A 16,065-nucleotide genomic window follows, 5' to 3' on the forward strand; every position below is an offset into this window, starting at 1 on the left:
GAGACAAATGGAAAGAGACAGAGAGACGACTCAAAACCAACAGCTGCAAATGACAGCAGCTTTGCAGAAATACTGTGCAGTATATGAATACACCCAGAAAAGTCTGCTCACCTTGGCCAGCTCGAAGAGTTTGACCGCCTCCTCAAACAAGCCCTTGTTCTCGGCCTCTAGAGCCACTTTACTGATGATAGCTCTGGTGTCCCCGGCAAACTTATCTATGACTCCAGGCTAAAGAGAGGAGGAGAGAGGATCAGAGTGAGACTGTGAATACTACGGTTCTTAAGGTAGAGCAGAGGGTAACTATCCTTTGGTTGTTGGTAGGTAATGTTACCTTCATAATACACAAATCCAGCAAACTGCCATCTGTAGTGTTAGTGTTATAATAAGTCTATGTATGTACAGCGACACAAACCACCACTGCAATATTAATTTAACAGGTCATTAGCTCAGTCGTTGATATACTGTAGTGCAGTCCTCGATCAGACAGTATGTAGGTAACAGATTCACAAGAGTCTGACAACGCAGTTAACACAGTGTGTCTGTCATGTGGGTAGGATGAAACATACAGCGATGTGAAATTGAGGGGAATAAAAGACCCTCAAACATGACATTGTGCAGAGTGCTGCACGCACAGTGAGAAATGTCAAGAAACTTTGGAAGCAAAGGCTACAGTGAAGCACTGTGAAGAGCTTTTTGATCCATGACATTGGAACAGAGTGCTGCTAAATGGGGAGTGTCAAAACATGTAGGACATGTTTTGAAGGAAGGGAAGACTTCTGTCCTTGTCTGACTGACTGAAACCCCCCACATAGAGCAGAGACAGAGAGTGACAGAGAGACAGAAGAAAAATGTGAAGCAGAGAAAATAGAAGAGAAAAGCGTGGCAAGAGAGCAGGTGAGAGGCAAAAGCGTGCCATAGAAACACAACAACCAATCTTCCTACCTTCCTACTGCCGTCCTTTTCTAATCTCCCCAACAGCATGTCAAACTGTAAAAAAAGACACAAAGTCACAAATACCTTATCAAAAACATGTAAAGTATACACTTTATTACCAGAGAAATAGGTAGACCTGTATTATACAGTATATGCAAACCATAAATCCTACATTATGAAGCTTATCATGTTCAGTTTCTTTTGTGGTGATGTTTTACTGGATTGCATTATAATGAAAAGTCTCTCCAAACCTATATTTTGTCCACTTATATTAACAAAACGTAAAAAACAAAACACCCCGCTGAACCAAAAATAGAAAGAGTTGTGGTATGTAACTATAGTCGAAGTCCAGTAAGTGCAAAAACAGCACACAGAGTATCAGTAAATTCAGCAGGTGGCTACTTCCGGTAAGAGAGATGTAATTCATGTCCATTTAAAAATATTCAAAACCAAAGGAAAGGATAGTTATAAACATTTTTGAATTGGTATTTTTACTGTATGTTTGCAAAAGGTAACACAACCAAATAAAATCTTTTTAAAAATCTATTTTTAGATTTTTTAAAATTAATATTCACTAAATACAAATTTTGTTGCCCACACTTGTTTTTCTTGACGTGCATTTAATCAAAGTTGAAAAATTTAATACTTGACACATTTTTTCCTTAGCTAGATTTAACCGTTTTACAAGTAGAGTAGAGTAAGTGTTGGATGAGTGATCAGGATGTCCGAGACGAGGTCAGGAGAAAAGGAGAACAATTAAAGGGATATGCTTTGACCCTCTTTAAGAAACAAGACTCCATCATGGATCCACTGACGTGCCGATTCTAAAAACTCATCTTGGACGGCCACATCAGCCGCCCCATCATCTAGTGGGCTTTTGGTATTAATTGCAACTGTATTAACTATGTTAAAAGGCACTGAACAACAATATAGGCATTTAGGGTCTCTGTGGAAATGTGGGTCACTCACCTCTCGGCTCTCAATAACGAGTTCACTGACACAACGCATGAACATGTTTTCTCCCTGGCTGTCCTTTTCATTGCTGCAGAACGACACATACATAGGAATTAGAAACGGGCATTAGGGTGAACATCCCGTGACACAAGCAATAGTCGAATCTAAATCATAATGTTTGTCACACATCCTCATCTCCCTTTAGCAACTAACTGTATAGGGTCAGAAAATCACAAAACAGGATGTTCATCTGACTGTGAGAGTGTAGGATTACTTACCGTAAGAAGTAGAAGTACTGCAGGGCTTCCCGTGGATCAGTGGACTCAAACTTGCGAGTGTACAGCATGAGCAGACGGATAAAGTTGAGGCGGCGTACCATGGGAGGGTCGCCCGGCTCCTGACTCACTACAGAGAACAGGTGAACACATTTCGTTTAACTAAAAGTTTTTTCTCAAGTGTCTGCACCACCCTACAAAATAAAGGTGATTACACTCACACAGCTGAGCGCTTTGGCCAGATGACTTCAGCAACAGCCGAAGCTCATACAGGACCAACGCCACGTGCACAGCATGGCTCCGAAGTCTCTCGACACGAAACAAGAAAGCCACCGCCGCCTCAAACTGAGCTGTCAGGAACAACACCTGGAAATACAGGAAGGGCTGCTGGCTCGCGGAGAAATGGGACTCTCCTGTTGGACAAAAGATGAGAGAAAGGGAGTTGGTTTAGATGAGACCGAAACATTTTTCACTATTAACACTTTCATAAAGTTTTGAATTATTTCCCAATTATTATTATTTTTAATTTTTAAATTAAGCTTAGAAGAAGGTGGCAACTCAAGTTTTACTCTGGGACTAATTCATCTCTACGGAGACAAACAAGCAAAGAACAATATGGCAATAACATTAAGCAGCTCACCAAAACTTGAACTGCTCCTTTTAAATTGATCAAAAAATGTCATGGCATCAATGTAATATTAAACTGTCAATCAAGCAGTCTGTACACAATTACACAATCCTGAGTAGCGGTCTAATTAAGGAAAATAATTGAAATCACCTGTGTGGGTGTTTCAGTGTTTAATAAAAAGAAATTGATGACTATCTGACAGTTACTACTCAAGACTCTTCTACTGTCATTATTGAATTTATTAAACTGTAATAGCCATTTCATGGCACCGATTTAACTCTGGGTCTATATATGCCACGTCAACTTTTGACAGTTGCTATGGCAACTAACATGTAAGAATTTGAAAACATTTTGTCAAGCGCAGGTACTTAGTCATCAAGTTTACTTTTTAATTATAATCCTTAATCCTCTTGCTGGCTGAGAGTTTGAGGAGTAGAACAGGGTGGACCATGTCAGCCATTTCATAGCCTTATCTCAGACTTACAGCACTTTAGTTCAAAAAGCAAAAGCGCATGAGAGATGAAGAGAGAGGGAGAGAGCGATGAAGAGAAGAAAAAGGACGAAGGAGGCGAGATAAGAGTGTGGCTGTGAGGGGGGGCTGCAGCAGAGTGTGCAAACAAGAAATGAGAAAGAACAAATGCACATGCAAGGAGAGAGCATGTGAAAGAGGCTGAAAATCAGTGGGAGGAAAGAGGGAAAACAACTGTGCAGGTGTAAGGAGAAAGAGGGATATAGGATAAAAGAAGAGGACGGAGATGCAGCGAACAGACGAGACTGGTGAACGCTGGCAGTATGTGAGAGAAATGAAGAAAGGCTGTGGGCTTTACGACCCGCTGTGAAGCAAGATGGAGGACAACAAGGAACGCTGTGCCAGACAACCGAGGGAGCCGAGCAGCAGCGAGAAAACAGAATGAGGCTTCAGGCTGTACTTCTGAATGTGCAGAGAGAGTGGGAAATGGGAGAGGGTGAGAGCTACTGAGAGAGGAAAAGAGTGCAGTCTTATCTGAACGGAGCAGGATCGGCCTGCGGAGAAGGCAACACCCAGGGGAGAGAACTGTGCTTTCTCAATCTGTGGGAGTGAAGGCCTAATGCCCTACGCTCCCCTTTTTTGTGCATCAGGGGGCATGTGGTTGTTTAAGAGGGTAGTTTATTTTGAAATGAGTTCAAAACTCTATCTAATCTGACAAGCACTCCCACTTCATGCAGTGACCAGGTGTGTAGATTAAGTACAAACATATGCAGGATTTGAGCTTCTCTCTCTCAAGCTCTCTTTTTTCAGCTTTCACAAAACTACTTTTGTCACTTTAACTCCATGTGCAACACCATGGATGCCTTCGAGGGGGGACTATCCAAATGGGTGCCCTTTGTCCTCTCTTGTAATACTCATTGCAGTTAAAACAAGGACACAGAATTCTTGAAGAGAGATCAGGGAAGCAATGTGACACATTGGACGACCTAGTTTGTTTCAAGCATACTGAATGTTTTTATCCACTCTATGTTTCCAGAGTTTAAGCTGCAGCTGTTCCTTTTTACTTTACTCAAGGCATTTGATAAGGCCTATAGAGAGACGATGTGGGAGGTGTTATTTCATTTTCTGCACAGACAGCAGGTGACTGATAGTTGTAGCACTTCCAAGCAAGAAACTCTCCTGGCTGTACAAAAGACTGTGCTATTTCTACATTTGGCAGTTTAAAAATCGATCCACAAACAGATTCTGGCTCATTTTCCACAAACTCATGATCTTTTGTTCCTGCCTACTATGACAAAGCGTTCTGAATTTGCTACTGCTCTGAGTCACACTTCTGGTTGGCTTGTTGTATAGCAACAGTTGCTGAGGCACCAAACCAAACTGAAGGAAAAAACTGATTTTTCAGAATCAGCGCTGAAATATTTATAGCCGTTTGCTTTAGTGTTGTTAAATTATCCAGGAGACTTATGTGATAGAGGAACTTTGACATTATCATTCAAAGAAAACTTTCAAATAAGAATTTACAGTAGGAAAAATTACTTCCAGATCCTGCTGCATTACTCATTTTGCCATTCAACTTATTTATATTTAGGTGGCTTATCCATATCTGCAAATCTGTTTTTGTGTGTATGTGTGCATTTAAGGCAAAGTCTAATATTATACACTATTAGGAATATAAGAACAATTGTTTTGTATGCATATTCATAGCATAGGTAAACAGACACTGAGACAGCAGGAATTAATGAGCGTACAGTTCAGAATGTTTTAAGCTGAGAATATGGGAAAAAAATACAGAAAAACATGTCAGAAAACAGGATGCAAAATGGATGTCCACCAGTACTGGCAACAATACTGACCTAATTAATCATAAATAGGGTTATGAGCAATTATGTGGCTGATCTACAGTAAAATCAGTTTTTCTGTTAATGTCAATGTAAAATTCAGTGTTTCAGTGATGTTCCTTCAGGCATGGCGGGCTGCTCATTCGTGTCACAGCAATCCCTGGCCTCATGTTACCTTACATAACAATGATTCCACATAGTGAGGTATACAGATTTGAATCAGGAGAGAAAAAGCTGCATTAGTGCATTCCTAAAATATAAGTTGTGAAAAACTGGAAAGGATATATGGTTAACTGATATTTGCTTTATACATTTACCTGCTCTGCACCCAGAGGTCCACTGATTTAACCTTTTCTGGCTCTTTTAAGACAGAAGGTAATAAAAGCTCAGAGGCAAGCTGCTCTCATTTCTAAACAATGGACAGATATAGTTGATGTAGTCGTATTACAATCAACAGCATGTGAGCCAAAGGTTACCCAAGGAAAGTGTGTTCCACAGGGGGCACACAGCACACATGCACACATCTGTGCCCCCTCTGCAACAGCTTCTCAAGTACTACAGAGGAAACAATAAAGGAAAGAGAGGTGGGAGGGGAGGCAAAGTGATATATCAAAATTGTCAAGAAACTAAAAGTTTAAATATTAGTGGCCATTTTGAGAGCTGAAACAGAAACGCAGGTCCATACCATAATCCTCCAGCAGCTGTTTCTGTAGCTGTGGCAGGGTCAGTCTGTCCTGAGGAGAGCTGCTGCCGTCATCATCAAAACACACCTGGTTCAACTGCAGGGACAAAACATGGTACACACTATGTAAAGATAACGGAAAGACATACAACAACGTTGGTTCAAAGGATGACTGCAGTACTAAAAAACAACATACTGCAAGATAGTAAATGACCCACACAAGTCCAAGGATTGCCAACAGTGAAGCTTTGGAACTAACTAAGCTTTTAATGATGATCATTGACCAGCTTCTGCTCTGGCTAGTGTGCTAATGCTTGAACTTCCCAAAATAAACCAAAAAGAAAAAACAGCAAATTTAAGTCTACTGTACCTTTAGCCAGAGGTAGTCTTCAGTCTTGTCTGCCACCTCTCCATGGTTATCACTGATGTCACATTTCCCAATCAGGCAGTAGACGGCTCTCTTGTAGGGGTCAGCACTGTTCCTCAGCACTCTGCGGTAGTGGAGGCGAAGCTTGTTCTCTGAAGTTGGGGAAAGGCTGCAGCGAAGGGATCAAGATAAATAGATGAAAGGAGAAGACAGCGATTACAATATGGTTTGATCTTCCTTGACCTATGTGGGCATCTCAACATATACAAATACATGAAGACAAGGAGCTGAGGCGTTCTCACCGTCTGTCAGGGCTGTTCATGTACTCCTGAAACCAGGTCTTGAAGTCTCCTAGCTGATGCTGCACTCTGTTCACAACCTGCATGGCTGCATTCAGATCTCCGCAACGCAGACAGTAGTAGATCACAGCCCACACCGGGTGGCCCTCTATCTCACCGTCCTGTTGCACACACAGACATTTAATGCAGGCACGACAATATTCCACTGACTCATTTCTAGGTCTGGGACGATTCATCGACATAATCAACGTCATCGATTACGGAAATACGTTGATTTGCATATTGTGTGTTGGCGTGTCGCACTGAAGTATGGCTGCACCCAACCCACAATCTCCCCTTGCTCTAACCCTCTCGTGTTACTAAAATAAGGTGGAGAATTAAATAGATTTAAAATGTTGATGTAAGAAATAACCTACTAGAAATACAGTAATGTATTAATTTCTTCTTTCAAATATTATATTTTAAATAGACAATAGTTGCAGAATAATTTCCTGCAGTACATACTTTGTTTCTTGTTACATTTCTTTGTTTTTAAAGAGAAAATGAAAATAATAAAATATTGAAATATTAAGTTTTTGATATTTATTTTTGGTAAATTAATTGTTATATTAATCAAGTAATTAAAAAATAATCTTTAGAATAATCGATAAATTAGTCGTTAGATTAATCGACTAATTGGAGAAATAATTGTTAGGCGCCGCTCTGCTCATTTATTAGTTTTTCAGCATACACTTCAAATAAAGGTTCTGTCACCATAGTGTTCGTTTGGCTGCGTATAGGCCATGACCAGGATGATCATCTCAGTTACACAATTTGCACATTGTAACTGCCAATGTAATGTAGAGGTTGAATATGTTTTGGACACTATCGATGTACATGTGCCTGTTGACTACACAATGATCAGCCTTTAAACAAGCCCTGTGTTTTTGTAAATGAAGGCTGAAGAAAAGCTTTAATGTTTTTGACCTGCACATAAATTAAGCTTTTTCAAACTCATCGTGTACCAGTGCCTGGTCGCAAATATCAGTGAGCTAGGATATGAATGTAGATTACGATACTGATATTTGGCTGCCTAAGGCATGTTCACGATCTGACTGTTAGTGGGTTACATGTTTACCGAGAAAAAAAGAAAAAAAGAGACATTCTCTATACTTGTAATATAATTGACAGATTAAAAAAAACATTCAAAATCTGTGTGTGTTTGTTACCTGCATGCCAGGCAGGGGCCCTGGTAGTTTAATGTTGAGGAAGCTACGGACTAGCTGGTACGTTCCTGGCACTCCTCCTAGTTGGGCCTGATGGAGGTTCCCAAACACAGTCACCATGGTGTAGTTTTTATAACTGGGAGGAGACACACAGAAACATATACATTGAGTTCATCATCAAAGTGCAGTTCATCTTAAATTTCGACTACTGTGTGTCCGGTGCTAACTTCCACAAAAAGTTTAACTTCTTCAAAAACAAGACTAACCACTACAATTTAGAAAAACAAAAACAAGCACAGTTACCTGTTCTCAAGGAAGCTGAGCGCCTGGCGTACGAAGGCCATTTGCATTTCAACAGAGGTGCGACTTTTGAGAGTGTCTTTGGCTGGAACCAGCAACACATCTGTCATCTGCTTCACCATCAGCCACATGTCTGATACATTCTGTGTGATAGTCACAGTTACAAAAAGACATGTATAGAGCAAACAGAATGCATATTAGCTGTCAGAGTAAAACTAACTATGTTTTTGCAGAGGACAAAACAATTAAATCTGAAAACAAAAGTAAATTTCATGGTGATATCAGATGTGAAAGAACTAGGTTCTTACCTTGTCATCCAGGCTTTCTGCTACAGAAGCACATAAGTCTCCCAGATTAGGCTGAATGTGACCGTTCACTATCTTCTCATTGAAAATGTAAATCTAACGGGGGAAGAGGTGGTGATAAGTGGAGAGAAAGACAAAAAAGAAAAAAAAAGGTGATAGTTGATAAGCTCCCCAAATTGTCCATCCTCAGCTTCAAAAGTAAAAGCAAACGCTATGACCATCGAGTGAAATGGTTCACAACAAAAAACAAGAAAAAAAGAATCAAAATGTTTAAAAGGTCATCAAAGAGGATAACAAAAACTAGACAAATGACGCCGCACGCAATGTGTCGACACATGGTCGGAGGAAAAGCCACATTTAAAGTACTGCGTCATGTAGCAGATCAGAGACAAACAGAGAGAGAAAGAGAAGGTCAGACAGGATGATGAGGGAGGAGGGAAGTAGAGAGACATAGAAAGTGAGAGAGAGAGAGAGAGAATTACCCAGAGTCCCTCTCTACCGCCCAGTCAATCGATATCTTTGATCTGGCACTTCCTGTCTTGCTGTGACCCCATTTTAGCTTAACGATCAGAGAGAGGGCATCGCAAACAGACTTACACGTCTGTGTTCAACATTCTTACCGTAATTTCCAAATTTTGTCACAGATGATTATCTTCAACAAATTAATAAAAGCTACTGATGTTTGTAACAGAGCCTGACTGATAAATCAGGAGAGTAATATTAGCTTATCACAGGTATATCCGTTAAGTTTATTTTTCAAGAGTAAAATGTCCCGCTCAGTACATATCTTGGTCGCAATACTTTAAAATACAAATATAAATGCTTCTTATCAAAAATGTTTATTTTATGTTTTCATGTGAAAAAATGAATATCGGCAAATATATCGTTATCAGATTTTTAGAAAATAATGTCTGACGCTCCCCTGTGGTAGAATAATAATAAAAATGAACAAAAGACTGGGGCACTGAGATGAAAAGGCTGAAAGTTATTTTGCATCAAGTATACACTTTTACTGTCCACACTAAATTTAACTGCGTGCCATTGCCTGGAGTTTCGATGTACATCAAAATGATTAGACTGACGGCGACTCACCTGTCGTCCATAGGCCACCTCCACGCTGTCCAACGCACTCCTTCCTGGAGCTGTCACTTCACTCACAAAGCTGGGCTACAATATACAGAGAGGCAATGGATGACTTAATAAAAATACTGCACACAAGCAAGCATTTCTAAAGGGAAGTTAAATAAAGCTAGAAACAACAGGCACACCAATCATGTACCAATGAAACTGCCAAATGTGTCTAATGTGACATCATCAATTAGCACCTTAAATTAATTCCTCTTTTTTCAAAAAGTCTTTCCAGCACAGATAGAAAGACGATCTGTCCACAGTGTTTCCAGGCCTGTTGCCCAATGCATGCTGGGATAGGCTCCCACAGGACGACACAAGGATGAAAGTCTTTTACTTTACTCAGGGAGAAGATAAAAATAGTGTCTATAAGTCTCAGATGAAACAGTTATTCTGGTTAGTTTAGATGAGTGTGTAGACAGCTACGAGTACACAGTGTCAAGAAATATGCTTGAGAGAGTTGAGACTTGCTTTTAAGTAGACGTATTAGGTCCAGGAAGTTAAAATATATTAAAATATAGATGTTTTTTGTGTGATCAAAGTAATTGGAAAAAACATGACAAATGAATGTTGATTTTTGCACAGAATTAAACAATGTAATATTAATGTGTCAGTTTTTTCTACACAGTCCACAACTTCAGTCACTAAAATGAGGTCACTATTATTTGATAAATCGAGTTGTAGACGCACTTGAGAAGTGAACACAGTGATTTAAAATAAGTTAGAAATGAGCTCTTGAATTGTGAAATATCAGAAGGTAGAAAACTGACTCCTGAAAGTGAAACCTGTAATCTCAATCCTACAAAACACTAAGAAAGGCCAAAATTAGACATTTCTTCTGGCCTCTTCATTCTTAAAAAGCAACAGTGGTGGACCTGCATCTTCTTTTAGGAAGCTTATTCATTTTCTATGACAGATCTTCCCAAACAGAGGAGGGCCTGTGCAGGGCTGGGTCCATGGGGCAGTGAATTCTACAACCTCAAATTAGCGGACTTACTGATATAATATACTCGCAAAAAGGTAAATATTATCAACCTTTAGCAAAGAATTTAAACCTCAGTCCCAGCAGCAAGTGTTCAGAAAAATCAATGTTAGCTTTCCCATTAGTTAAAACAGTATTAGCTAAGGTGTCTAGCAGACTGTGGAGGTCCTCCTAAACCAGGTCTGTATTGTGTGTCCTGTACCTCCACATCTTGACTGAAGTCCAGTGCATCCTCTCCTGCTCCAAGTAGTGTGTGCAACACTCTCTGCTTCACCTGCTCCCACTGGACCAGCATGGACTCACGGTGGTACTCTTCAGCCAACAGGAACGTCTGAAACAGATGAAAGGGGGAAACAGGTACCCAATCGTATTCAATATATTTTGACACACAAATTAGGACATTCTTACATTTTGCGAATAACATGCAAATAAATCACAACAGACTAGGTATGATACTTTTAATGCTGCGCCTTAAAGACAGAGGTCAATTTGAAGCAGCAGGGTTGACTCTGGAGACAGACTTACAAGCTACAGAACTTTTGTAAATAAGAGAACAAATCAGTTTAGCGGTGTATTGCAGTTAAACTCTCTTGTACATTCTACATAACGCCTTGCCTAACATGCTAGATGCTAAATATCATATGACTAATTTATGCAGCTATTTTCCAATGTTTTGGGATGTGCCAACATTTTCCTGTTGATCTTAACTTGGTAGCATCCATACATAGAACGTAAACAAGTTAAATGTTTAATCTTGTGCCCTACACATACACACACAGTGAGTATATTGGATTATAGCAATTGATTTAGTACAAGAATTCTCTCAGAAGAATTCTCAGTAGCCAGACAAACTAGGGTACACACATGCAGAACATATATATGTATATATATATATATATAAAATACATGTACTTTATGTAAATTAGGCGTATCTATGGCATATGCATGCATGCACACACACACACACACACACACACACTCACTCACCGGATTTAACAGCAGACCCCTGTCAATATTGAACTACTCCACCAGGACACAGTGCAGTCTATTTTAACTCTCCATAGAGACTCAAAGTGAGATAATGGGAACGCGAGATAATTGAATCCTTCCAATCTGCAGCTCAGGGAGATTCAAATGTAGAGTAGCGCTACCATTTACTTGGTTAACTTGGTCACTGCCTGGATGTCAAAACCGTTTACTTATAACATTTCTGAGTTGCATAGAGGAAATTTTTTCAACAACTATGATGGAATCAAGAAATTGCAGCGCAGAAATGCCAAAGATAAATTTGAGGTAATTTAAAAACCTACATTGCTTGTCCAGAGAGATGTTTGAATGCTATGTGTTTGAGATTATATATATATATATATATATATATATATATATAAAAATCAGTCAATGTATTTATCAGATTTTTGGAACGCTCAAAAATCGATATTGGTATCTGCCTTACAAATCCAGAATTGGATCATATTCATGTCAAGTAGTTGTGAGACTGGACTAGTAATTTAACAGCCCAATAGCACACATTTCGTGTGATGTAAAAGGGACAGCAGTCAGATAGAAATCTCTTAACATCCGCTTTCTTTTTAATCTTCAGTGCATTTGAGTTTTCCACCCTGGCACACAAGTCCTTTTTTCCTTTCTCAGGGAGCAAAGAGAGATAATGGGAACAGCAGCTAATTAAACGCAGGGTCTATTAGCTCTGCACATCAGGGAAGCCATTTCAAAACCATTCCCTAAAGGTTTACACCAGAATGACTTTTAGATCACAGCAGAAATTACAAAAAAATTGTTTTTTAAATGTTCCTACATTGTGGTGTGCTAATGTTAATACACTCTGCAGTGCTGAAAACTCATCTGATTTTGTAAAACTAAATATGAAGCAAACAAAGAACCACTACTGTCTGTGACTATAGAGTCTAATTACTGCATCTTATCCTTTAAAATTTAAACCATTTCACCTGTAAAGATGGAAAAACAATTAAATAAATACTGAGATGTGGGTTTTGTAGGCCTGTCTGAATCTGGAGGTGCCTTTGAACTGGTTCCCACACTGTAGGATTTAGATTCTGTTACCAGTATGTAGCTCTTTTTCAACGTGCGATGCATTCAGACATTGGGCAGATACTGACCCTGCGGCGAGACTCCTCGATGGCTGACAGGAGGGCGTTGTCCCTCTCGTTCTTCAAGAAGCCCTGTGGATGAGGCAGAGACAGACAGACGGAGAGGACAAGATGCGTAACAAACGTAGAGAGAGAGAGAAAGTAGGAGATATTATCTCAAACATTGAGGACAAACTGAAGCAGAGATAAACCGTATGCAGAGAGTTCTAGGGGGACCGATTTAGTAGGCGCAGTCATTTGCTCTATGGGAGAAAGAAGCAGCTTCTCAGGTTTCCTTCCTATTTTTCTCTGCGCTTTCTAGTCCATGCACTGTCAGGATTAGTCAAACATATGGTCGCTGTTGTATACAGATGAAGAGGCAGGCCACAGAAGCGTCCATGCTTTTCACACGCCATTTTGCTATGAGACACCAGTCAGCATAGCCTCCATTTTGGTGTCATCTCAAGATGGCTGCCCCTGCATACATAAATTCCCCATCTCTGGCCCTTTCAATGAAAATGGTAATTATTCACATCTACGCAACTGATAATAAGACTACTTATCTTATACACAAGATCTGAGGTATCAAGGGAGTAAATGGTACTTATGTAACAACTGGAGTACGCAGGAAAGAACACGACGGCACTCAGGAATGTCAGTGAACGTGGACGTGCATAAGGGACAGACATCTTGAGAAAACACCAAAATGGTGGCTACGCTGTATGTACTTCTTTACTGTCCTCTTAAAGCAAATACAAGAGTGGGTTACTGGCAGCGTTACAGTATCAAAAAATACAATTTGATGTCTTCTTTCCTGGGCAGAATATGATGATACATGTGTAGCATTTTAATATACAGACAATGATAGCCCACTAGCTGCGAATGAGTCTGAGCCTAAGAAAATCTCTTTATTTAGAAATATTGACAAAAGAGCCTTTCCTGTGATCAAACTGATGACATGGGAATGCTTTTGGTTATATATTTATAGCTACATCCTGTTTGAAGTTAGGGTTGGGCGATGTGACGATAGAAATGTGTCCACCGGTTGAGATTTGGCAACTGTTACCGTTTCCACCGCGGGAGCTATCCCTAAGTGTCTCTGCTATATATTCAGGTCAGGCTTTATAGCAAATCTGCTCGGCCAGTCACGCACTTGTCACCCCACAGGACGTGTTTCTTAGAGACATTTTTAAGGCTTTTTAAATGTTTCAATTCGGAACGTTGAAGCTCCGACAGCAAAAGCACTGTTCCAGTAGTGATGCGCGGATCACAGTTATCCACCATGGTTAGTAATCCACCATGGGTTATGGGTGGGGGAAATAGGGTGAAGCATCTCCCCATTAAGAGACACTTACTCACGAGCCACAGCAGCATAACTTTGTTGATTATTTACATCTCGCAACACGTCGACAGGATCTAATGTTAATTAATGTCCTGTGTTCTTCTACACATCCAAAAGGTCACACACACAGTCCATGTTCATACAGTGAAATTGTTTGGAGTAAAGCAGTTGTCCTCCTGATAAATCCTGAGCTCCATCAGAGCTGTCTAAAAAAAAAAAAAAAAAAAAAAAAAAATGTATTTCAGAAGCTAAAAGTTCAATACTGTATCCTCTGGATCGTTTCCTAAAAAAACATTTCTTGATTGAATTTACAGAATAATTACTGTCTCGTGATATATACCATTACCGTGATATAAAATTACATATACTGTGATAGAAGATTTTGGCCCTATCGCCCACTCCTAGGTGAAGTTGCTATTAACTTAATTAACTTAACTCGTACACAGTAGATCTTTGGTCATTTCGCCCACTTTTCAATAACAATAATTACAAAATTGAGGAAACAAAGTGAAAACACAGAAGAAAATGTCACTGTCTATGATGCCTTGCTTTTGCTTGTATTAAAATGTTTAGCCTAGATTCTTTGTCAGCTTTGTTGACTTAGAGGTCGATACACCATATGAGAACTGCTGTGTGCAAATTGACATTCCTGAGATATAAATTAAAATACTGCTGCTACTTATTATGCAAGAAAGCCCCGAGACAGGCTGCATTCTTCGAGTTAATATAACCATAGGCCTTCTGCCTCTGACATAATAGTCTCTTAAGTTGGTGGAAAGTTGTTCCCTCTGTCAAATAATACCATTTTAATTCATTGATGACATTTTTGGCACCATCTGTCTTTGCGTTTGAAGTATGTAGGATCAATTTAGCTTGAAGAACGAGCACCTAATGAGAGAGACATACCATTTCTCAAAGCCAATTAGAGATCATTCTGCTCTACAGGGATGTGGGTGCTCTTGGCTTTCCTCCTCCTCCTATCCCTCCTCCCCTCTCTCATCACCTCTCTCATGTCCCTATCCCCCCACCTGCTCATTCCTCTAACTACTTCATTCTCATTTCCTCCCCTTCCTTTCTTTCCAAGCTCTCAGCCTTCACCTCTGTCTGTCATTGCCTTTCTCCAATCCTTCTTCACTCCCATCCCTGTGTCCTGACAAATGAGAGCCAATTGGAAGCACAGAGGTTCTCTGTGAGAGTGAATAACTTCTTGAAACAATGTCAATAACAAAACACAATTGAGTAACTGATAATTACTGCATTGAAAACTAAACCTTACCAATGCTAGAAAAGTGTAAAGACAACGTATGATCTGGCTGGGCCAATTAACCCGGCCTTAATGTATTACCATAAAACTTCAATTAAAAGCAGAGCCCCAATTAACTGCCGATTCCCTTTTATTGGACGTGTGTGGCTACACATTTTGACAAATAAACACAGGTCTCTATTAGACACCGGGTCTGATTTTTATAGAAGTTCTCTGGATGTATAAAACATCTTAAAACCCACAGGGGTTGTGTTCCTGCCCGCTTGAGCTAGTTCTAAACTGCTTAGATCGTGCATACAAATATAAATGTTTAAACTTTTGTCAAAATGGACATGCTACACATTGTTAGATTCTCCACAGTTAAGTCGTTCAGTTCATTTTACGGAATACCATGAGCACCAAAGTATAATTCATTCAGATTTACCAGCATGGTAAACAGGAGACGGAAAAAAAGTGGTCACTCCCTACCTGTGAAGCGGTCATAAAGTCTGAATATGTTTACATTCCTCGATTATTTACTGTATTTCCCATCTTTGCTGAGCAAGAGTTTTGAGTGAAAGGAATTAAAGTCCTGTTCCATAGAGTCGCCTGTCCCAAATATAGGCAGACTGAGTTCAGTGACTGAAGCAAATAAAAGCCTGGGCTATTAATTGAAGTTTGACAAAATCCTATCAATGTGCAGTTAAGAGCTATTCTTAAACTGGATCACCAACTGAAACTGATGAAATAATCAAAAGCTTTTACAGGTGCTGATCTAAATATCCTGGTGCTTTTCATAGAAAAAACATCTTAAAAAGGGACAGTTCATCCCAAAATCAAAAACACATATTTTTCCTCTTACCTGTAGTGCTATTTATCCATCTAGATTGTAGGAAGTGATGTGTTTAGTCCAAACCACACTGCTGTTGCAGTAGAAGGACTGATGAACAGAGTAATAAGTATGGCATATAAAGTAAATTTGGAGCAGGAGCGGTGACAATCTAACT

General features: G+C 39.7%; 1 protein-coding gene across 4 annotated transcripts in view; it reads right to left on the bottom strand.

Annotated features, from left to right (window-relative positions):
* Positions 1 to 16,065, bottom strand: part of nup93 (nucleoporin 93) — a 33,381-nt gene that overhangs the window by 4,264 nt on the left and 13,052 nt on the right. For all 4 annotated transcript variants that reach the window (XM_044193097.1, XM_044193098.1, XM_044193095.1 and 1 more), the window contains exons 4-17: positions 12,504 to 12,566; positions 10,571 to 10,699; positions 9,351 to 9,425; positions 8,262 to 8,354; positions 7,957 to 8,096; positions 7,657 to 7,789; positions 6,452 to 6,609; positions 6,153 to 6,318; positions 5,786 to 5,879; positions 2,384 to 2,575; positions 2,166 to 2,292; positions 1,903 to 1,975; positions 943 to 987; positions 112 to 228 (exon numbers count right to left, since the gene is read on the bottom strand). In XM_044193097.1, the coding sequence (XP_044049032.1) occupies positions 112 to 228; positions 943 to 987; positions 1,903 to 1,975; positions 2,166 to 2,292; positions 2,384 to 2,575; positions 5,786 to 5,879; positions 6,153 to 6,318; positions 6,452 to 6,609; positions 7,657 to 7,789; positions 7,957 to 8,096; positions 8,262 to 8,354; positions 9,351 to 9,425; positions 10,571 to 10,699; positions 12,504 to 12,566 (1,605 nt within the window). The remainder of the gene's footprint in view (positions 1 to 111; positions 229 to 942; positions 988 to 1,902; positions 1,976 to 2,165; positions 2,293 to 2,383; positions 2,576 to 5,785; positions 5,880 to 6,152; positions 6,319 to 6,451; positions 6,610 to 7,656; positions 7,790 to 7,956; positions 8,097 to 8,261; positions 8,355 to 9,350; positions 9,426 to 10,570; positions 10,700 to 12,503; positions 12,567 to 16,065) is intronic.

Source organism: Siniperca chuatsi, linkage group LG4 (assembly GCF_020085105.1).
Source record: "Siniperca chuatsi isolate FFG_IHB_CAS linkage group LG4, ASM2008510v1, whole genome shotgun sequence".
Classification (NCBI taxonomy): domain Eukaryota; kingdom Metazoa; phylum Chordata; class Actinopteri; order Centrarchiformes; family Sinipercidae; genus Siniperca; species Siniperca chuatsi.